Source organism: Pithys albifrons, chromosome 25, assembly GCF_047495875.1.
Source record: "Pithys albifrons albifrons isolate INPA30051 chromosome 25, PitAlb_v1, whole genome shotgun sequence".
Classification (NCBI taxonomy): domain Eukaryota; kingdom Metazoa; phylum Chordata; class Aves; order Passeriformes; family Thamnophilidae; genus Pithys; species Pithys albifrons.
In genome coordinates, this window is record NC_092482.1 from 3,604,878 (window position 1) to 3,626,732 (window position 21,855).

The 21,855-nt window shown below is 47.4% G+C and overlaps 1 protein-coding gene across 1 annotated transcript; it reads right to left on the minus strand.

Annotated features, from left to right (window-relative positions):
* Nucleotides 1-512: 512 nt before the first annotated feature.
* DCAF7 (DDB1 and CUL4 associated factor 7) lies at nucleotides 513-21,146 on the minus strand. The gene is made up of 7 exons (XM_071577062.1): nucleotides 20,767-21,146; nucleotides 12,343-12,501; nucleotides 11,407-11,518; nucleotides 10,266-10,384; nucleotides 9,014-9,223; nucleotides 7,732-7,849; nucleotides 513-6,753 (listed from the first exon to the last, which is right to left on the minus strand). Exons 1-7 carry the CDS (start codon nucleotides 20,902-20,904, stop codon nucleotides 6,581-6,583), a joined length of 1,029 nt encoding a protein of 342 aa, XP_071433163.1. The 5' UTR covers nucleotides 20,905-21,146; the 3' UTR covers nucleotides 513-6,580.
* Between the last annotated feature and the right edge of the window lie 709 nt (nucleotides 21,147-21,855).

A 21,855-nucleotide genomic window follows, 5' to 3' on the forward strand; every position in this document is an offset into this window, starting at 1 on the left:
TGCTGTCCCAGGGGGGATGGAGAGGACCAGGCCCACCACTGGCTCACAGGGTACCTCAGGAAAGTAAAATGTGTTGTTCTGGGTCTCTCCTTTCTGCCTGAGTTTGTCTCCCTGGGGAATAAGTTTCTTCTTAAGTAATGTGTAGTTAGGACAGTAGAATTTGTGTGTTGGTTAAGAAGTTGAGGTGGGGAACTTGTTGTTGCAGACTTGTGTGAGTGAATATTTGTACTCTCTTCTAATTGTCTCTTTCTTTCTGTGAAAAATATATGTAGATTTAGTATAAATGCAGTTTGAAGTGTTTTTTTCTTTCCCCTCTCTTTTCCTCCCTTTCCCTGGTGTTAGGAGGGAGGCTTTTCTCTCTGTGCTTGGGGGGGTTGGCAGTTGCTTATCTCAAACCAAGACAAACCAAAGCTCCTTTTTCCAGCAACAAATCTCACTCACAGAGAAGAAATGAGGGTGATTTTGAGGGCCCTGCTCCCCCCAGGTTTAACTCACCACACAGTGAACTGCAGTCGATCTACAAATGTTCCATTTTTATTACAAAGTATGAAAGGCAGAAAATACTGTACCTAATACACAGGAGGCTGAAACTTAGAAAGAAGGTTAAAAAATCGGAATAAAACTACATAGGAAGCAGGAAATAGCATAAAAGGATGCAACATTCCACTTTCAAGCGAGTTCAGAAAATTGCCATAAAATTTACAGAGTTCCAACAACATGGTGTTCCATGACTTGGGTGTTAAAATCCATTGTAACAAACCCTTTTGTGTTTTCTCCATAAAAATAAAGGAATAGAGGGACACTGCAGTTATCCATGTCAATGAATAGCAGGGTAAGAGGATTCCTCTAGGACAGGGGAGGATGAAGCTGCAGGTGGAGAAAAGAAGGACAGAAGTGGAACTACTATTGCTTTAACATATCTCAGTGAGAACAGGGAGCCTCACATGGGTGTTTGTACAATCATGCTACAAAGATTACACCTTCAGGGAGTTAATTACCACAACAGGACTGTGGATGGGGAGAGCAGAAGGGAAAACACACAGAAAAGTAAACATCTCCTACTCAGCTACTGGTAACAAAAATGCTTAAATTACATTTTACACTGCTAGAGGAAAAAAAAAAGGTTTCTTTTAAATAGATTTCTTAATTCCTGTTCCCCAGGTTGTCAAAAAAAGCAACACAGCTCTCCTCAGCTGCACTAGGACTCTGTCCTTCCCTGGTTCTTGCCTTGTTCAGATCCAACAGATCCATCCTCAGCTCTAAGAAGGGGCTGGAGTCACATGTTTTGCCAACAGGATCCAAGGGATGAGAGCTGGACCACGGGCTTACAGCTGCTCATGGCCACACTATTTTGTCAGGAAATGGCTTTTCTTCTTTGTTTTGTTGGGTTTCCTGAAAAGAAATAAACTTGATGGAAGCCACACAGATAATTTTCATTATGACTGTGGAAATTCTTGTTTGATGCTGAGCATCAGAGGCTGCACCAGAGGCCACCAAGCTCCTTGGCAGGCACAGCTGTCACCTGAACCAGGCACCAGCAAGTCTCAATGTGTTTGGTTTTGCCTCTGGTGCCTGCCATGAATCACCAGATTAACCTTCAGTCACTGATATTTAGTTGTAATTTTAATTACTGCTCTTTTTAGTGCTGGTGAAAGGTGCTGATTGGAGGTTCTGGAGATCTCTTCCCTACAAAGGTGAGTCAGGGCCATCCAAAACTCCCCTCAATTCCCTTGAGAATGAGGCATTTGAGTCCTCTCAGGTGAGCAGGGATGTACAGCTGCATCAGAAAGTGCTCTTTCAGTGCCACAGAACATCAATTCCCTGGATTCTCTGCAAGGATCAAGAGAAAGTGGAAGAGCTGAGAGTACCTGCCCATTCCAGACCTGATTTTGGACATTTCCTTTCCATGTCCACTGCACAACAAAGACTGACCTGCTCTGGAATGTTGGTATGAGGGCAGGGAGCAGGAAATTCATGGCAGAGGGAACTTGTGTTCACTGGCAGGATAACACAGAGTGGATTTGAGGTGCTGGGACCACTTTGCTAATGATCAGTGGGAAAACTGAACCCTCCAGGACTTTGATGGGACAGTAATTGTGGAATCTGTTGAGACAGGAGCTTGGCTGTGCTGCTGCTCATCCTTTTCAGTGTCTCTGGAGAAGTTAAAACATCACTAATAAACTGGCAAGTTCAAGGTTTTAGGTTGTGTGAGATTCCAGGCAGGAGCTGCAGTTTTCCCTCACAAAAAGAAGTTATCCAAAGAATTCAGTCACATCTTGGCACAGCCAGCCTGGCACTGCTGCCATGGTGTTCAGATGGTGGAAAAGAGGGTTCCCAGAAACACCATCAAGGAAAAGGGACTCTTGGGGTGACACCAGCACTGCATCCCTTGGGGTGGCCTCACAGGATGGAGTCAGGCTCAGAACATGAAGTTTTAACACTTACAAGTTAAACATTGTCAAGTTCTCACGTTTTTGGTTGAAACAAATGAGGGTTCACTCCGACCACAGTTCAGGATTTTGGTGGCTGTTGTATTTAACATTTTCTACACAACACAGACAAACTCCTACCATAAAAGGGCTGAGGAAAAGATGACTCTCCTCCTAATCTTCCCAAAAATATACTTGTTAAAGTGCCATCTGCAAAGAGAACAAAACTGACACACTCAGCTCTTCATTTACGTTTAAACCAAGCCCGAGAACATCCGTGAGCTCCGGCCATGGGACCCCTCCCCTCACCTGGGCTCTGCACTGGGGACTGGTGCAGCTTCCTCACTGCACCACCAGGCAGAAATAGAGCTTTTTACTATTATCCAGAACATTCAGGAGAGTAATTACAGCTATGTTTTGAAAGGATCATTAACTCTGACTTATGAGAGGCAATGCCTCCCCCGTTAAGTACATTTCAAGGTTCCATAAGGAACAACCTGTATCATCAGTCTCCTCTCGTACCATTTGTAACCACTGTGTTTTCCTTCTAAATAGATTGTCAAAGCACTCAAATCCTTGCCTTTTAAATCCCTGCACACAGAGGTACAACTCCCAGAGATGGAAGCTCCCAAAGCCCACCTCGTTTAGCCAATTAACAGAGTTGCACATGCTCCAACACCCACCCTGTTTGCTGCAGGTTTTCACCTCACTAACGAGTTTTACATCATCAAGACCTCCCAGCTGAGAGCCAACAGGTTGTCCACAGCAGAGTAGGAATCTGTGGAAAGCTTGGTTTGAACAGGACACAGCAACCAAACAATATTTAGTATCTTGAATTAATCCACTGGAGAAGTGACACAGAACTCCTGCAGTCAGAGGGAAGTATTTCTGTCCCAGATCAGGCTGCCCTGGACCAACAGCAGCACGAGCTTTGCTGCTTTCCTCACCTCCCCCATGCTCACTCTTCCCTTTATGTTATTCTCAAAAGATTCAAGGCATTTGCAGGCAGTTGTTCTGCATTCTCTGCTTGTGCACTAAAGATTTGAAATTAAATATCAAATTATTTCTTGTCATAAACTTTGGGGGAAAATAATGCTAATGGGGGCTTTGCACCCAACATAACTGAATGTTAAGCAGGTGAAATGTGATAAACTGGATATTCTTCCAGTGACAAGTCTCAGGGTTTCTTTTATCTTGCAGATGAACCTGAACCTGTTCCTTCCCTGCCACTGTCAGCACGTGCTGGCAAAAGGGCACCAAGGTCTCTCTCCCTTCCCTGTCTATATGGCAGTGCCACTTGCACTCCAGAACATCTCACCCATGAGGATTTTCATGTCTTTTCAGTCATTAACCTTGCAAGTGACTTCTTTGAAGCTATTTTAAGTATCATCTCCCTGTGCCCAAACAGTCTCTAGTGATTTAAAATGTAATTTCATGTGAAGAATGACAATGGATTATGCCCAGAGCAATATGCTGCAGATTCAGAAGGTATCCCAACTGGCTAAACAAGCAGGATACAGGCTTTATTTAGAACCCACTGGAGCCTACAAGATTCCTTCACTTGCCTTTGACAAGTTTGGAATAAGCACCCAATTCCACAAATAGACTTGGAGTGGTTTTATGGATAGAGAAGTGACAGTGGATCCTCTTCAGGTCCATAACAGGATTGTTTTCCTACAGGAGCAGAATCTACCTGGGTATTCAGACTGTGAGTCCCTTTACACGAGCTCTCTTCTCATCATCTTAGTGTAACACGTTGTATTCCTGCAGGAATAAACTGCCTTTGCCACACAGTGCAGCCTCTGGAGCCTTTCAGTGACTTCAGTTTCCACTAAATCATCTCACATCTTTTGTAAAGCACAACACAATTATAAAAGATGCATTTTTTTCAGCTAAGCAAGAGAAACATTCATCTCTGACTCGTGCAGAGAGGGGACACAAAGCCCTAAAATTGCAGGTAGTTCCCTCTTGGTTACTCAGTGTGTTATCCCTACCAATTGTAATTACACAAGCTGTATTTTAGATGAGTCCTAAAGCTGTGAATGCCATTAGATGCTCCTGCTAAGAAAATCCTCATTTTCACTTCATTCTGCAGAAGCATTTTCCAGTTTCAGAGGAAGAGCAGCTGCAAAAAGTGGTAATTAATTGTTTGGCTAACCCTGCTCTGACATCTTGCTGACCCTGTGTGTGGAACATGCCACTCTCAGCACTGCTGCTGGTAAGAAAAACTGCCCTCCCAGGCAAATAAAGCTTTGTCAGAAATCCCACAACTGAACACAGAGTGCTCTTGACAAAACATCAGCTGGAACTGTGTAAGAGTCTCTTGGTTCTCTGAGATCAAAAGGAGTGATGGACTAAAGCTGTCCCTAATGGATTCCTATCAAATTCCTGAGGGTGCTTTTCTGAGCTCCACAGTGAGCAGCTGAGCAGAGAAGTATTTCTGTCTGTCCAGAATGACAACCCCTTGCAGATGCTGCTCTGTGTTTGTCTGACAGTGTTCCCAGTGTCAGCCTCACTGTTCCACAGCATCACTTCCCAACTTGCCTTTCCTGCACAACCTGACAGGATCCAACTTTGCTGGTGTCCCACTATTTATAAGCTGCCTCCAGCTGCAGGTGAATACTCATTAGGTGGAAAGACAATTCTGATCGTTTCTGACATTGACATGGAAACTGGGCTGCACTCCCTTCCAGACCAGCTCTGCCTGTCATGTCTTCATTTGGTGAGCACTGCAGAGCTTTTATCCCAGTACCTGGGTTATATTAAGACTTCAACAATGATTTTTATCTTGCCTAATCCACTCAGCTCTGATTGAGAAGTGTTATTATAGAGCAATCCACTCTTCCAAACAGCAGCCCTCAGGCACAGCCCCAGAAGTCAGGAGGATGGGAAGTGCCAAACCTTGGTCTCTGTGGCACAGTTTCTTTTCTTCTAAATCCACCTTTGTGCAAAGCATTAGGGAATAATTTCTTAATTTCTTTCAGAGAGAGCTTTCTGTTGGACAGCAGTCCAGCTTTTCTGACCCACCTTCCTCATTCAATAAGACCTGACAGTACAAAGCAAACACACCTCACAAAAACAGTGCTCTGCACTCCCTTTAAGACCTCCCAGGCCAAACACAAAGAAGCTCCAAGGTACAGGCCAAGCACAAAATCTTGCTCAGGTTTTTGCCAATCAAGCCAGCTACAAAGTGTAAAACCATTTTATATTGGTTTTAGATAGTAATTCTGAGGGGAAATCATTTAATTGGAAGTGCCAACTCCAAGACTATTACAAACACATTTTCTCAGGAGTTGTTACCTCCTGGGAGTTTATGTCATGCCTGGATCTTTTTCCTGCAACCTCCCACTGCTCTGTTTGCCAACAAACTGCAGGGCACACACAGATTCAGTCAGAATTTAAAAATAAGGCCTACCATAGTAACAACTGCCTGGAGCATCAGAAAAGTGTAGAGAAATTGTGCAACAAGTACTTGTACTTCACAGCACCAGGAAATGCTGCCCAGGTCACCAGGTACAGGGAGCCAAGGCAACAGTTAGTTCTGGCAGGCCTTCACTGCCAGGGAGCCTGAAGGGTCACTGTGGGTTGTATCCAGGAGCAGCTCCTGCTGTGGGCACGTGGATCACATATCAAAAGTAAGAATTAGGGAGAAAAACCTTACTCAATAGAAAGTTAGCCCAATATATAAAAAACATACAAACGTTTAAACAGTTTAGAGGCAGCAACAACAGGAATGATAAAAGATTCCTGCCAAGGTGGCTGTGACATCAGTGTCTTTTCCCCCCCACCTTGTTTTTGCACCTGCATCTATTAAACTGGTTGATGTGCTGACAAACACATGGACATATGCAGCAACTTAAAAGCCTGCAAGCTTATTAATACAGTCAACAAACAAATATACAGAACTTTTACTGAGGGAAAAAAGAATTCAACAAGAAAACCAGAACCCAGAAGGTCCAAGAGGCTCAGCACGTCTCTGCATTTTGGAGTCTTGAGAGACAGGAGGAACCTGCCATCGATTCTTGTAACAGTTCCTTGTAACAGTAGATGCAAAGCAACAACAGATACTGGCCACTTGACTGGTGGTGTTCTTACTTTAGAGGGGAGGGGAATGACACAGCCCTGCCTCAGTGGGGCACGAAGCAGCAGAGTTAGACCCTCAGGATCTCCAGGCAGTTGTTGTAGCAGATGGCTATCCAGTCTGGCTGGGTGGATGCCCACTGTACATTGTTGATCTCTCCCTCTGCTGTGTAGGCCAGGATCGGGTCCTCGATGGCACGAGGCATCTGCTGGATGTCCCAGATGAGAGCCTGGTGATCATCAGCTGCACAGGGAGGGCAAGGGAGGGACAGTCACACTCTACAACATCTCTGTATGTGGAGGCCAGATAGGACTTGCCAGTTCTAATTCTGACCCATATTCAAGCCAGAAATACAACTATGTTCCAATAAAATAAACTTGGATCACAGAATCACAGAATGGATTGGGTTGGAAAAGACCTCTGAGATCATCCAGTCCAACCCTTGGTCCAACCCCACTGTGATCACCAGCCCAGGGCACTCAGTGCCCTGGGCTGGTGATCACAGTAGGGTTGGATCAAGACGTGGTGGATTCTCACTCAGTGCCACATCCATTGAATCATAGAATGGATTGGGTTGGAAAAGACCTCTGAGATCATCAAGTCCAACCCTTGGTCCAACTCCAGTCCCTTTACCAGATCATGGCACTCAGTGCCACGGCCAAGCTCAGCTGAAAAACCTCCAGGGATGGGGAATCCACCCCTCTCTGGGCAGCCCATTCCAATCCCTGAGCACTCTCTCTGCAAAGAATTTCTTTCTCATCTCCAACTTAAAATTCCCCTGGCAGAGCCTGAGCCCATCGTGCCCCCTTGTCCTATTGCTGAGTGCCTGGGAGAAGAGACCAACCCCCACCTGGCCAGAACTTCCCTTCAGGAGTTCCAGACAGTGCTGAGGTCATGAGGTCACCATTACACATTATCCAGGACAGATCTGATAAACAACTGATCAGTGGAACTCATAACAGTTGAAAACATTGAAGAACTGGACTGCAAAAACTTAAGGAGCATCAAATAGAGCTTAGTCAGAGCAGATGCACAGTTTGGGCCCTGGGCTCATGACTTCCATACAGGAAGTTCTAGTAAGTGTCTATTTCCATAAAAATTTAGGAAAGTCACCAATAAATGGCTTTTATACTGCAAGCAAAAGGCAGGCAGAGAACTGCATAAACTTTTGGAGGGAGAGGATTTTGCAAGACTCAAACTGCCCAGTAAGGTCCCACTCACCTGCTGTGCAGATGTGGCAGGAAGAGTGAGGTGCCCAAGCAATTCCATTCACACAGGCTCTGTGGTTGTTTAACCTGGCTACAGGAGTGCAGGGAACTCTCACATCTAGAATCACAACCTTCAGAAACAAAAACCAAATGATTTTAAAATGCAAGTCAATAATTAGCTGAAAATAATTTCAGGCAATTTTCAATAATCTCTTATTTTGAGTTCAGGCTGTAAATATGGCTCTTTCCTGGCAAGCAAATACTGTTCCCAAACAGCAGCTTCTGGGGGGTCAGTGTGTTGTGTGTCTCAAAAGGATTCAGATCTCACAGGGGGGTTTGTGAGTTCCCTGAATCAGCACAGGTGACAAACTGAAAACTGAACTAGGAAAGAACAAGGTGACTAAAACACCTGCAGTTAAGATTTTATGTGAAAATTATTACCCAGCTGCTCACAGTCTCCTCTTAAAAACCAGCTGAAAGACATATGAGCCTTAAAGTTTATAATGCCAAAGTCTCTTCTTTAACTCCTTAATGCACTGAGGACTGGTCCTTAATCATACCCCAGGTACTGCCACTGCCACCTTATTTTATATAACTATTAGTTTGATGCCTAAGGATTTTAATGTGTATTTTATAGATTTTCAGAGAGTTATATAAGTTGAGTAAGTTTTCCCAAGTCTCTTGCATTTTAGGTGGCATTTAGAAGTTACTGAACATTTTCTCACACATTCCTGAAGTTCTGTCAGACACACATTACCAAGGACATGCTGTTTTCAAGAACACCTGCAAGAACTCACACTGAGACAATGAGACAGCCTGTAGTCAAAACAGGAGAGACAGCTCAGAGCCCTGGGAGAGGCTCCAAGGGGGAGTTCTGAGGAGTTCTGAGGGTGGGCACCAGGGAAAACGGTATCATGGGTTGGGTTTAGTCATCAAATACAGTAATTACTGAAAGTTATAAAAAATAACATTTGGCTTGTGCTTTTGTTGTGCACCTTAGAAACTTCTAATAAAAGGTTCATCTGTCTGTCTGTCTGTCTGTCTGTCTATCTATCTATCTATCTATCTATCTATCTATCTATCCACCTCTCCGTCCATCCCTTCCTCCACCTCTCCGTCCATCCCTTCCTCCACCTCTCCGTCCATCCCTTCCTCCACCTCTCCGTCCATCCCTTCCTCCATCTCTCCATCCCTCCATCCATCCCAATATTGCTCTGAAAGCCTTTGGCAGGTTTAGGCATCCCATTCACAGCGAGCCCCAACTCCGGCACCGGCAGAAGGAGCCGCTGCCTCACCTCCATGCCATCCATGGCCATGGTGGCGAGATAGTTGGGATCCTGCTTGTTCCAGCAGAGCCTGAGCAGAGGGTGGTGCTGGGGGTCCTCGTAGATGATGGTGCTGTGCTCCAGGTGGCGCAGGTCGAACATCCTGACGGAGCCATCGGCGCCCACGGAGGCGAACATGTCCCTGCCGCCGCCGGCGCGGCTGAAGGCGATGTCGTACACCTGCAGGGCACAGCCACACCTCAGACAGCACACCCCTCCTTGTAGGGGTGACTGGGGGTGCATCCCTTAAGGAAAGCAGGTTAGAGTTCTCCCTTAAAGAGAACAGAGCTACCTGGAGAGTGGGTGGGGGGTCTTGTAGCCAATGAGATGCTTTGGTGTATGTGAGGTGAAATGGTTAAGCAATAATGTCATGACATGTTGGATGTGAGAGGATATAAAAGGTGTGGATGTTACTGAGAATAGAACTAACTAGAACTACTACTAACTACTTACTAGTATGAGCTATGAGGAAACTGTCTGTGAAACTATCTTGAATAAACTCTCTTGGAAACTCTGAGTTGTAAGCCCTCTGATCAGCCTTCTGATGCCTGAGCTCTTCTGACTGTCCTTCACGCTGCCCCCTTACTCACAACCCCAATAAATGGTGACCCCCAACACCTCCTGGCTCCCAGCAAAACCCCAGCCAGGGATGGATGCACACCCTGCTGGAGCTGTTCTGCCAAATATTTCATGTTCCCAGCAGGATTTTAGTTATTATGTTTGCCAAAAGGAGGAAAGAGCCACCTAAATGTTTATGTAACTACAGGATCATTCAGTGAAATGAAAATAACAATTTCTCAGACTTACATTTTTTAATATTAATTGTTGAAAATAAATATATAATACTACTATTATCAGACTATATATTAATTATATGAAAATATTATATTGAAAAATATTATATTAACAGGTTAAGATGGGAGAATTTTGCAAGTTGTTTATTGCCTTTGACATGCAGTTGATTTCAAATCCAGTTTGGTATCTTATCTCCTATTCCTACAATATTCTGGAACATAACCTGGTAAAGCAAGAGCTCCAGCCCAGAGTCTATGATGAATAAAATGAGTAGTTTCAATTGCCAACAGCTACTCAAAACTGTATATCTTAATCTTAAACAAATGATCCTTTTGGATCATTAGATTTTTCGTGAAAAATGGAAAATTCTGTTCCTTTTCTACTGCTTTAAAAAGATTCAATGTCAACAATCAAACTCCCCCATCACCTCTTTGTCATGTGCAATAAGCTGGGTCTTCACGTGGCCAGAGACCAAATTTACTCTTCCCAGAACCTGTCCTGTCTCCAGACCCCAAATAGTGCAGGTTGTGTCAATACTTGAGGTACCTGAAACAAAAAAACCTTCTGTTAGCAAAATTAATATTAACCCAAATGATTTAATCACTTCCTGGACTAATGTAATATCCCCCAACACACACAGATCAAAAGAGCCACGAGAATAGAATTAAACCCAAGAATGTCAAACAGCCAACAGCCCTCCTTGCATTTCAATGACCCAAACCTTTCAGCAGCAGAAATAGCCTTCCACACAGGAATAAAGGGTAAATAGCTCATGTCTCCTTCAATCTATTCAGAGCCCTGATGCAACTCAGAGATGAACTTTCCCATCCTGCCCATCTCATGTGGATGCCAAACCCAGAATTCAATCAGTGTTGTGATAGCGTGTTCTTATTAATTGATTGTTGCTCTGCACTGAAGGTGGGGTTTGCAGTAAAGCTCTTAAGAGATGAGAGATGTAACACACAAAAAATAAATCATGTAGTAAATAATTACTTAGACATATTATCACTGTTAATCTCTGGGCAAATCCCCCTGACATAAATGGCTGTTCTCTTCTGGGAAACAAACCTCTGGATCAGTCATCTTGGATTCACAATTTGTCCCGCAGGCTATAATTAAACCTTGAGTGTTCAGCCCCCTCCTCCAGCTGAATTAAGGGCTCCTGGCTCTCCTCCTGCTGCTGGAAGGGCTTCACAAGACACAAAGCTTGGTCTATCCACCCCAGAACACGCTGAAATAAGTCACAGGAGCTGATGCAAATCCTTACTCAGCACTGCAGTGACAGCTCAGCAGCCCTGAAGGCTGAGACTCCCTACCCCAAATATCCCTAGTCCAACCTGAGTGATCCATTCTGTACTGGAGAGAGCACCTTCCAGTCCAAAGAGTCTCCATGAGGTAATAATTTCTATTTTTAAAAATGTTTAACCAAAGACAATGGCAGTTTCTATGACACAGAAGTTGGTCCATTGGTTGGTTACCAGATTAACTGGTCACAGTGTCAGTCCCAGCCCAGACTCCTGCAGACTAAACCCAAAGGTTTGCTGGAACTGCAGCATTTTGTGTCTCACCCAGCAGGTAAGGATCCACTTCATTCCAGTCAAATGATGTCAGGGGGGCACAGAAATCCGAGTTCTTGTTGTTGTTCAGCAAACACTCCAGTCTGGTCTCAGTTTCACCCACCTGGAGAGAAAAAGGACCATCTGACCTGAACAGCAGCACCACCTGACCTGTCCCACTGGCACAAACAGCAGGAGTTAATCCTGGCTTTCCTTCCTCTCAGCTTTACATCCTAAAGCTCTGGAAAACACAATCATCATCTCCCATCTTCAATAAGCTGATTAAAGCACCAACTACCATGATAAGTGACCTCAGCACTGTCTAGAACTCCCAGAAGGGAAGTTCTGGCCAGGTGGGGGTTGGTCTCTTCTCCCAGGCACTCAGCAATAGGACAAGGGGGCACGATGGGCTCAAGCTCTGCCAGGGGAAATTGAAGTTGGAGAGCAGAGAAAAATTCTTTGCAGAGAGAGTGCTCAGGCATTGGAATGGGCTGCCCAGAGAGGGGGTGGATTCCCCATCCCTGGAGGGTTTTCAACTGAGCTTGGCCGTGGCACTGAGTGCCATGATCTGGTAAAGGGACTGGAGTTGGACCAAGGGTTGGACTTGATGATCTCAGGGGTCTTTTCCAACCCAATCCATTCTGTGATTCTGTGGATGTGGCACTGAGTGAGAATCCACCATGTCTTGATCCAACCCTACTGTGATCACCAGCCCAGGGCACTCTGTGCCCTGGGCTGGTGATCACAGTGGGGTTGAATCAAGGGTTGGACTTGATGATTTGGGAGGTCTTTTCCAACCCAATCCATTCAATGCTTTTGCTTCTCCTACAGGCTTCATATTTAGTGATATTATTGCAGGGAATGAAGTTTTGTCTGGAGTGAAAATGAGATCCACATGCAGCACAATTCCTGCCACGGTTCATCCTTGCCCAGGGGGGAGTTACTCACCCTCCACACTCTCAGATAGTCCCCACTGGTGGCCAGCAGGTCTGGGTACACCCCCTTGGTGTCTGGGATCCACATCAGCTTGGTGGTGGGGTAGGGGTGATCAAAGGTGTTCCTGCAGATGAATTCTGAGCTCTCTTCATCCAAACCAACGAGCTGCACCTGTGAGAAACCAGATTTAAAAGGAAGCATTTAATCAAAACATGACTTTCTAGTGAGAGCATTGAGACTAAGTGTGTTTCAGGACACCTGCTGTCACCTCAAGGACAATATAGAAGGACTCTCACAACCATGGAAAGAGAAATCCTTAAGGCTTTGCTTCCTGGCTGGGATATGGAAGCAAAGTGAAGCATCCCCCATCAGCTCAGTACTGTGCTTTGAAGAGATGATCCCAAACAAACTGAAGTCCAATCCTAATGGATTAAAGACCACCCTTCTCTTCTCCACATTGCAAAGCCCAGGTTAAAGCACAGACTTAAACAGCACAAACATTATTCCAACTCTGATGCTGACAATGTCATCTTCAGAGAGCAGAACAAGCTGCAGTTTGCACAATTAAAGTCCATATCATGGAATTCCTGGCCATAACCCTGCAGATTGTGATGGATCACAGCAGTTTTCATGAATGTTTCATGTTTTCAGCACCACAGGACCTAAAATGTTCTGTCACAAATGCATGAAATGGGGATTAATCACAGAGAGTCAAAAAGTAAGAGAGAATTCTGACTTTAAAACAATATTGGGAAGGTAAAAAGTAAAAGAGAATTCTAACTTTAAAACAATACTGGGAAGGCAAAATAGCTACATAATTCAAACTTGTTTTATGAAAGGATCAAGCAAGCAGGTCTGCTGCAAGACTCTACATAACTGAGGTCCAAATGAGTATTTTTGCACAGTGGGAAGGGCTAAACTTGCCCCGTGGTGAGAGTGATGCAAGACAGAGCAAACAAGAAACTCCCTCCACACAGCCTGGTCATGCCAACACCTGAAGTAACGCCTGAGGTCCCAGACGTGATGTTATTAGAAAAATATTGACATGTCAGAAAGAGTTCAGAGAAGGGAGGAGGAGCTGAAGCTGCAGGGGCTCCGGGAGCCAAACAGGATGACAGTCCTGCTGGGTGAAATGCTGCCCAAACACAAACACTGTGGGCACGACTCACTGCAATTACTTTGGGAGCTGCTCACAGCAGGAACTTCCCAGGACTTTCCACAGCAGTTTCCTCCTGGTTTAATGGAACTTTTTAAGAGATGTTTATCTGGAAAAATCCTAAATATTCTGGGTTGATTTGGTTAATAAAGTGCACTTTGCAACTAGATTGGAAATGTACTGTATTTCCCCCCTCAACAGAAAACCAACAAATGCTTCAGTGCATCTTAAACTCTATTTGCAGTTTTTTGAGCCCATTTAGAGATGCTCTTAATTCAAATGTTGCCCCAACCACAATGAGAATCTGCAGCCTTTCCACCCCATAACAAACATTAAAAGACATATCCAAGTATGCTCCTAAAAAATGTGTTTTCTGCCTTGCCCTCTCTTTATTACAACAACTCCTCATTATCCTTCACACTCTCCTATAAATCAGTCAAAAATCTCCCTGTCTCCTGAAGTGATTGACAAATAGCTTTCTAACTCCTTTAGGGATCAGAAATACTAAGCGGATTTTACAAAGGAAGCAAATTGTCCTTGGTGATAGAAAATCTTGTGGCAAGGTCGGGATCAGAAGACAAATGACCTCTAATCATCTCTCCTTTGCTTATGCTGTTTGCAGCTCAACACGAGTGCATTAAGCCCACACAAAGCAATCAACATCCTCATCACCAGCAGCAAATCTCAGCCAGCAAAGGGCCCACTTTCCCTGGTGTGAATGGAAATATTCCTGCACTGCATATTCATGGGTAACTCCCCCTCAGCCTGAAGAAGGAGCGATGCAGCAGCCCAGGCTCTGAGCTACGTGAGGGGATGGAAGCAGGGGGGGATTTCACTGTGTCAGAGCTCTGTGTCTCCCTCCTGCAACTGAGGCAAGATTTGCTGCTGCAAAAAGGAGGGCCTGAGGTCCAGCCCAGATCACAGAATCATAGAATGGATTGGGTTGGAAAAGACCTCTGAGATCATCAAGTCCAACCCTTGGTCCAACTCCAGTCCCTTTACCAGATCATGGCACTCAGTGCCACGGCCAAGCTCAGCTGAAAAACCTCCAGGGATGGGGAATCCACCCCCTCTCTGGGCAGCCCATTCCAATCCCTGAGCACTCTCTCTGCAAAGAATTTCTTTCTCATCTCCAACTTCAATTTCCCCTGGCAGAGCTTGAGCCCATCGTGCCCCCTTGTCCTATTGCTGAGTGCCTGGGAGAAGAGACCAACCCCCACCTGGCCACAACTTCCCTTCAGGCAGTTCCAGACAGTGCTGAGGTCACCTCTGAGCCTCCTCTTCTCCAGGCTGAACACCCCCAGCCCCCTCAGCCTCTCCCCACAGCACTTGTGCTCCAGTCCCTTCTCCAGCCTCGTTGCTCTTCTCAGTTGGGTTGGAAGAGACCTCTGAGATCACCAAGTCCAACCCTTGACCCAACCCCACTGGGATCACTCTGGCACTCTGTGCCCTGGGCTGGTGATCACAGTGGGGTTGGATCAAGACATGGTGGATTCTCTGTCCCTGGAGGTGTTTCAGAGGACACTCAGAGCCACATCCAGTCCCTTCTCCAGCCTCGTTGCTCTTCTCTGGCCCCGCTCCAGCCCCTCAATCTCTTTCCTCAACTGAGGGGCCCAGAACTGAACACAACACTCAAGGTGTGGCCTCCCCAAGGCAGAGTCCAGGGGAAGGGTCACTGCCCTGGGCCTGCTGGCCACGCTACTTTGGATCCAGGCCAGGATCCCCTTGGCCTTCTTGGCCACCTGGGCACACTGGTGGCTCCTGTTGAGCTTCCTGTCCCTCAGTCCCCCCAGGTCCCTCTGCCTGGCTGAGATGGAACTGGGGTGATGCAAACAGGAATGTCCCTGTGAGTCTGGATACAATTTGAACCATTCTGAATCCCCCTGTAACTCATTCCATGAGAAAACAAGGACCAGTGTGTTTGATCTCCACTAGTTTTGCAATTATGCCATGACTGTAGCTAGGAATGCAAAATATTTATTTGTTCCTCCAATACATCCATCAAGATATGCTTAAACTGGATGTGGATTTTCCTACCATAATCCAAGCCTTTATCAACATAAAGCTCAATTGCAACAGTGTATCTGAGTCATAAAGTGCCTTTAATCAACATTCTTCTGAAAAAATCACGTCTCCAGCATAACTCAGGCACAGAACTAAACAATGCAGAATTTGGTAACAGCTTCTTTTTCTCACATGGTTTGAGGAACAGTAAAGTAAGTTCTCAGTACTTAAAAAAACCCCCCACCAAACTACAACTCTTTAATTCAATTAGTAACTACCAAGAACAACACAATTATTTTAGGGTCATGTACAATCAGAAAGATGTCACTGCACCAATTAATCTCCAACATGCAATCAATTTTTCTTTGCAGGGGTAAATCTTACAGAACAAATGACCTTCTGGTAAAACAAAATAAAACAAAAACCCTCTGTGGTTCAAGGAACAGTTTGGAAAAACCTGGGAAAACCCCTGGAAACACCAGGTCATACCCTGTGTGTCCCTGCAGTGCTGGGAGCAAACACAACCTCTGTCTGCTAAACTGGGCTCCAGTTGGGCCTTGCAGACAGACCCCAAATCAGCTTTTCCTGGTGTTTCCCACAGGCTGTTCCTGATCCATAAACCACAATCAGGAGCCTGTGGAGCATTTTGCACATTGAGACCTGTGAACATTTCAGTTCCCTCCCAACACACCAGTGATCCACCAGGGATTCTAAACCCTGACAGAAGTGCCCTAACCCAAGAAGTTCAGGAATCACCACCTCAAATGGTTTAATTCTCCCAACTGGAGCAAGGCATCTCTTCTTGTACCAGGGATTCCATCAGTGAAGGTGCAGAAGCTGAAACAAAACCACTCTGGGGTTCAAACAGTCCTTGGCAACCAGTCTGTGACATCCAGGCTGTTGGAGTGAGGGACTGCAGGGATTGGAGGTGTCTGGGAATGGGGAGAGCAGGGAATGAGGGTCTGGCAGCCAAGAGATTGGAGTTCCCCACAAGGCAGAGTGTAAACAGCCACTGTGTGTAACCTGTGGGTGCTTCAAACTCTGGTAATTCCTACAGAAACAGAAAATCAGGGACAAACATGAAAAAAAAATCTCTTTCTTTCCCTGTAATTCCCTCCCAGTGGGCAATTCTGCTGCAACAAACACATTCAGTGTTTTTAAAAGAAACCCTAAACCAGAAGGGTAATGAGGAAAAGGAACACTCACTGACTTTATTAAGCAAGCCAGGCTATTCTAGACTAGTTTTGTTAGTAATGAACAAAGACAATTATCTGGAAGAAACAATGCAACACCAGGAACAGAAATGTTATTAGGACCTTGTCAGAAACCTCTAAAGATTGCAAGTGCAAAGAGAAAGCTGAAATGAAAATCACTTTTCATTATCCTTTTAATTAGTGCCAACTGTAGCTATAAGTGTGTTTTGATGTCAGAAGCTGCAATATATAAAACACCTCAGCTGTGAAGGGCAAATTATACACAGAAGGACAAAACTTCACATACACCCTGTAAAAACCTGAAATTTCTGTTAAGCCCAGAGCTCAGGCTGTAAAACCAACTGCTCCAGGCCCTTTGGAGCACACACAGTGTCATGGAATATTTAAAGAGGGAAGCTGCAGTCCTTTCCCTCTGTTCTTTAGTTGTAGCACTAACACAGAAGTTGGAGCTGAATTTATAACTCAGGTAGCACAGCCCCAAAGTGCCTGTCCAGGAATTCCCAACCTGGAGCTTGAAACTCTTCCCTGAGTGTTTCATCACCCTCTAAAGGACTCAGCAAAGCTGTGAGAGCCACAGAAAGGCTCTCTGAAACACTGTGAGGATCTTTCAGGAGTTCTGGAGTTGAGGGAGGCCTTTGGAGCTGCAGTCTCAGAGGCCAAATGGTTGGAACCTTTTGGTACAGAGATGTGAACACTGAGAACTTCATGAGTCCTGTGAGAGAAACCAGCAAAACCCAACTGGGGTAAGAAGGTTTGGGAGAAGCTCTCCATGAGAAAGGAATGTTGAAGAGAGAAATTCCTCAGGGGAGAGAGAACATCTGGGCAAGGAGTGACATCCAGTTAGAAGCTGTAAGGAAGTTTATGGACACTGCTATTCAACCAATGGGTGGGATTTTACAATATATATTGTGCAATTTGAACTTAGAGTTGGCTTTTACCTTTACCTACTTTTTCCCTTTTTCTTTCTTCATAGAGTGATTTAATAAAATAAAATAAAATGTGTGACACCTGCAAACTGTGCCCCCTCCTTTTTTTTGGCCACCACAACCTGACTGTGTTCTGCCACAAAACAGCCCCCCCAGGAGTGTTCTGGTCCCCAAAGTGAAGGAGAAAACACCAACACTGAGCAATAACAACACCTCCAATTAGGCAAGACAACTCCCTGTTAACTGTCTTAATATCAAACAAGCAAACCACAAAAAAAAGAAATAAAAACCTCACTCTGAACTATCAGAGACACAGCAAAGTGAAGGTTATGTCCTACTGCATTCATTTATTTTTAATCATACACCAGCTCTACTTGTCCAGCAGCACCATCCTGGCTCATCTCAGCCCCACACAATTAGTTGGCAGCTCTTCACTTCACTCCCAGCATGAGGACTGGAGTCAACAGGCTCGTTCTTGCTGGAGCTCAGGGCTCAAGGGAAGCCCTGGGGAATATTTACAGTGAGAATTTACACAGTCCTACACAATTTCTGTCTGCTACAGCTGTGGGTGTAAAGGGTAGAGGGGTTGACTCAGCTGCTTTACACTTGAAGGCTGAGCTGCAAAGCAGAGCTGATCTCACTGAGGCTGAGAGAACCCCAGGGAATGCTCCAAACTCAGAGGAGAAGGCAACAGAACCCTCTTATTGGCCAATTCTGCCTCCTCTAGACAACAAACTGCAGGTTTGCTGTTTTATTTCCCCAAAGTGCAGACCATGAGAAGGTTTTTAAGCTGGTCTTTATACACAAAATGAAAAGTTCTCAGGCCCAGGCCCTGCCTGTCCCCAGCAGCACTGCCAGAGCCACAGAGCCCACCAGGAACAGGAGACAACTCAGAGCTCTCACTGCCTGAGCCACAGCAAAGCACAGTGTGGAAATGGTGCAAGGGCAGGGATTGGAGCACTCACAGAATCACAGAATGGATTGGGTTGGAAAAGATCTCCCAGATCACCAAGTCCAACCCTTGGTCCAACCCCACTGTGATCACCAGCACAGAGTGCCCTGGGCTGGTGATTACAGTGGGGTTGAATCAAGATGTGGTGGATTCTCACTCAGTGCCACATCCACAGAATCACAGAATGGATTGGGTTGCAAGAGACCTCTGAGATCACCAAGTCCAACCCTTGGTCCAACTGGGAGAAGAGACCAACCCCCACCTGGCCAGAACTTCCCTTCAGGCAGTTCCAGACAGTGCTGAGGTCACCTCTGAGCCTCCTCTTCTCCAGGCTAAACACCCCCAGCTCCCTCAGCCTCTCCCCACAGCACTTGTGCTCCAGTCCATTCTCCAGCCTCGTTGCTCTTCTCAGTTGGAAGAAACCTCAGATTATCAAATCCAACCCTTGATCCAACCCCACTGTGATCACAGTAGGGTTGGATCAAGACGTGGTGGATTCTCACTCAGTGCCACATCCACAGAATCACAGAATGGATTGGGTTGGAAAAGACCTCCCAGATCATCAAGTCCAACCCTTGGTCCAACTCCAGTCCCTTTACCAGATCATGGCACTCAGTGCCACGGCCAAGCTCAGCTGAAAAACCTCCAGGGATGGGGAATCCACCCCCTCTCTGGGCAGCCCATTCCAATCCCTGAGCACTCTCTCTGCAAAGAATTTCTTTCTCATCTCCAACTTCAATTTCCCCTGGCAGAGCTTGAGCCCATCGTGCCCCCTTGTCCTATTGCTGAGTGCCTGGGTCACATATCCCAGATTAGCACCTTAAAATCTGTTCAGAAGGGACTGCACGGGTGTTCTGAGAGGTGAACACGTCTCTGTTACCTGTGAGAGGTTCCCCTCTCACACCTGGCAGGGAAGCACTGAAGATACAATCTCATGCCTCATTAAACTTCTGTTCTCAGGGAAAAGCACTGAGGAATCACTGAAAGTGCTTTATGTACTTCTGGAAAGAGCTACCACACAGAAGTCCCTGAGTGCAACAAAAACAGCACATTTGAAAGGATGTTGTGGCCAGGTGGGGGTTGGTCTCTTCTCCCAGGCACTCAGCAATAGGACAAGGGGGCACGATGGGCTCAAGCTCTGCCAGGGGAAATTGAAGTTGGAGATGAGAAAGAAATTCTTTGCAGAGAGAGTGCTCAGGGATTGGAATGGGCTGCCCAGAGAGGGGGTGGATTCCCCATCCCTGGAGGTTTTTCAACTGAGCTTGGCCGTGGCACTGAGTGCCATGATCTGGTAAAGGGACTGGAGTTGGACCAAGGGTTGGACTTGATGAGCTCGGAGGTCTTTTCCAACCCAATCCATTCTATGATTCTGTGATTCTGTGGATGTGGCACTGAGTGAGAATCCACCATGTCTTGATCCAACCCCACTGTGATCACCAGCCCAGGGCACGGAGTGCCCTGGGCTGGTGATCACAGTGGGGTTGGATCAAGGGTTGGACTTAATGATCTCAGAGGTCTCTCCCAACTCAACTGATTCTGTGATTTCCAACAGAGTCTCCCTGTGTTTCACAGCAGAGCTGGAGCTGGAAAGGACCTCAGATCACCCAGTCCAACCCCCCTGCCCAGGCAGGGTCACCTGGGGCAGGTGACACAGGGAAATGTGCACGTGGGTTTGGGATGTCTCCAGAGAGGGAGCCTCCATGCCCTCCCCGGGCAGCTGTTCCAGAGCTCTGCCACCATCCATGGAAAGAAGTTCATCGTCATCTTGAGGTGGAACTTCTTTATATATTAACTTATTTATAGATCTGTATGTACAGACTTTAGCCCTGGCAGGAGCTGCCCTTACACCGAATGAATCCCCAGGTGCACCCCAGCCTCGTCTCACCCTCAAACCTTCCCTTTGCAGCTCTTTACACACTCCCAGCACTCCGGCCAGCACCGCCGCTCCTCCCGGGGCTCGGAGGTCACCCCGAACCCGGCAAGGACACCCCGAACTGGGCAGCGACCCCTGCAGCGACCCCGGACCCCGGCAGCACCCGGTTAGGAGCCCACTGGGGTCCCGCTCCGTGCCCTGCACCTCGGGGGGCACGGAGGGCTCCGCAGGTGCCCAGGGCAGGCCGGGCAGGCGTCCCCCGGCCCCGAGGACGAGGAGGGTCCCGCCGGCGCCGCGCCCGCCGCCCCCACCTTGTTGTTGTACTCCTCCACGAAGCTGCCCAGCGCCAGGCGGAACCGCTTGTCGGGCCGCACGCTCCAGTTCATGGCGTACACGGTCCAGGGCGCCTCATACTTGTAGATCTCCTTCCGCTTCCCGTGCAGCGACATGGCTGGGCCGGGGGGCCCGCGGGGCAGGCCCGGCGAGGGGGCCCGGCCGCGGGGAGCGGGGCGGTGGCGCGGGGGCTCAGCACGGCGGGAGGACTCGGCGCGGCGCGGCCCCCGGGGCGGTGCGGGCGGCGGGGAGGCCCCGGCTGGGCCCGGCTGGCCCCGGTTCCGAGGCCGGTTCCGCGGCCCGTGCGCGGCGGCGGCGCCGAGGCCGAGCGGGACTCGGCCCCTCACACAACGGGAGCGGAAGCCACGCGGGAAGCCCCGCCCTCCGCGCTCCGGTTGGGCGACTGGCCTGTCACTCAGAGCATCGGAAGGCGCCTATTGGTTAATCCGCCCGCCCGTTTGGCCCGCCCCGCCTTTCTATTGGTCGTCGCGCCCTTCATTCCAAACGGACGCTCACGCTCTGGACGTGGTAACCAATGGGTGCTGTTTGGCCCCGCCTCTTAGGGCGGGGCCTCTCATTCTCGACATCTGATTGGCTGCCTGGGGTCGCAGAGGCTGGAGGAGGGATCTTGAGCCCTTGTCGATGATTGATTGGCTGTCAGTGCTGTCAGTCACGCCAGCCCGGGGCGGGCGGGGCCACACGGACTCCGCGGGTTCGAGTCCCCCCTGCGCCCAGATCGGGCTCTAATTAACCTGAGCTTAATTACGGGCTTTATTTTTGGAAACAACAACACTGGCGTGTGCCTGACGCTTTGCTGGCGGACGGGGAGGTGCTCGCCGGGGCTCAGCATGCCGGCATGGAGCGAGGGGTCTGCCCTCGGCTCTCGCTGCGATCTCTGCCCGAGCTGTGTCTGCGGGAGCGTTTCTCACGCACACCCGGCCGGTCGTGCAGGAAAAGCTTTCCCAGATCTCTGCTGAGCCTCAACTGCAGCCGATTGGGAAGGAATTACTCGGGAAAACCCTTCGGCTCCACCCCCGGTTTTGTTCCATCCCAGACCTGGCTCCATC

Coding starts and splice junctions, on each gene's coding strand:
- DCAF7 (XM_071577062.1), bottom strand. CDS start 20,904: ATGTCGCTGCACGGGAAGCGGAAGGAGATCTACAAGTATGAGGCGCCC. Junction 11,519..12,342: donor ACTATCTGAGAGTGTGGAGG/GTGAGTAACTCC, acceptor TTTTCTCTCCAG/GTGGGTGAAACTGAGACCAG. Junction 6,754..7,731: donor CTGCCACATCTGCACAGCAG/GTGAGTGGGACC, acceptor CTCCCTGTGCAG/CTGATGATCACCAGGCTCTC.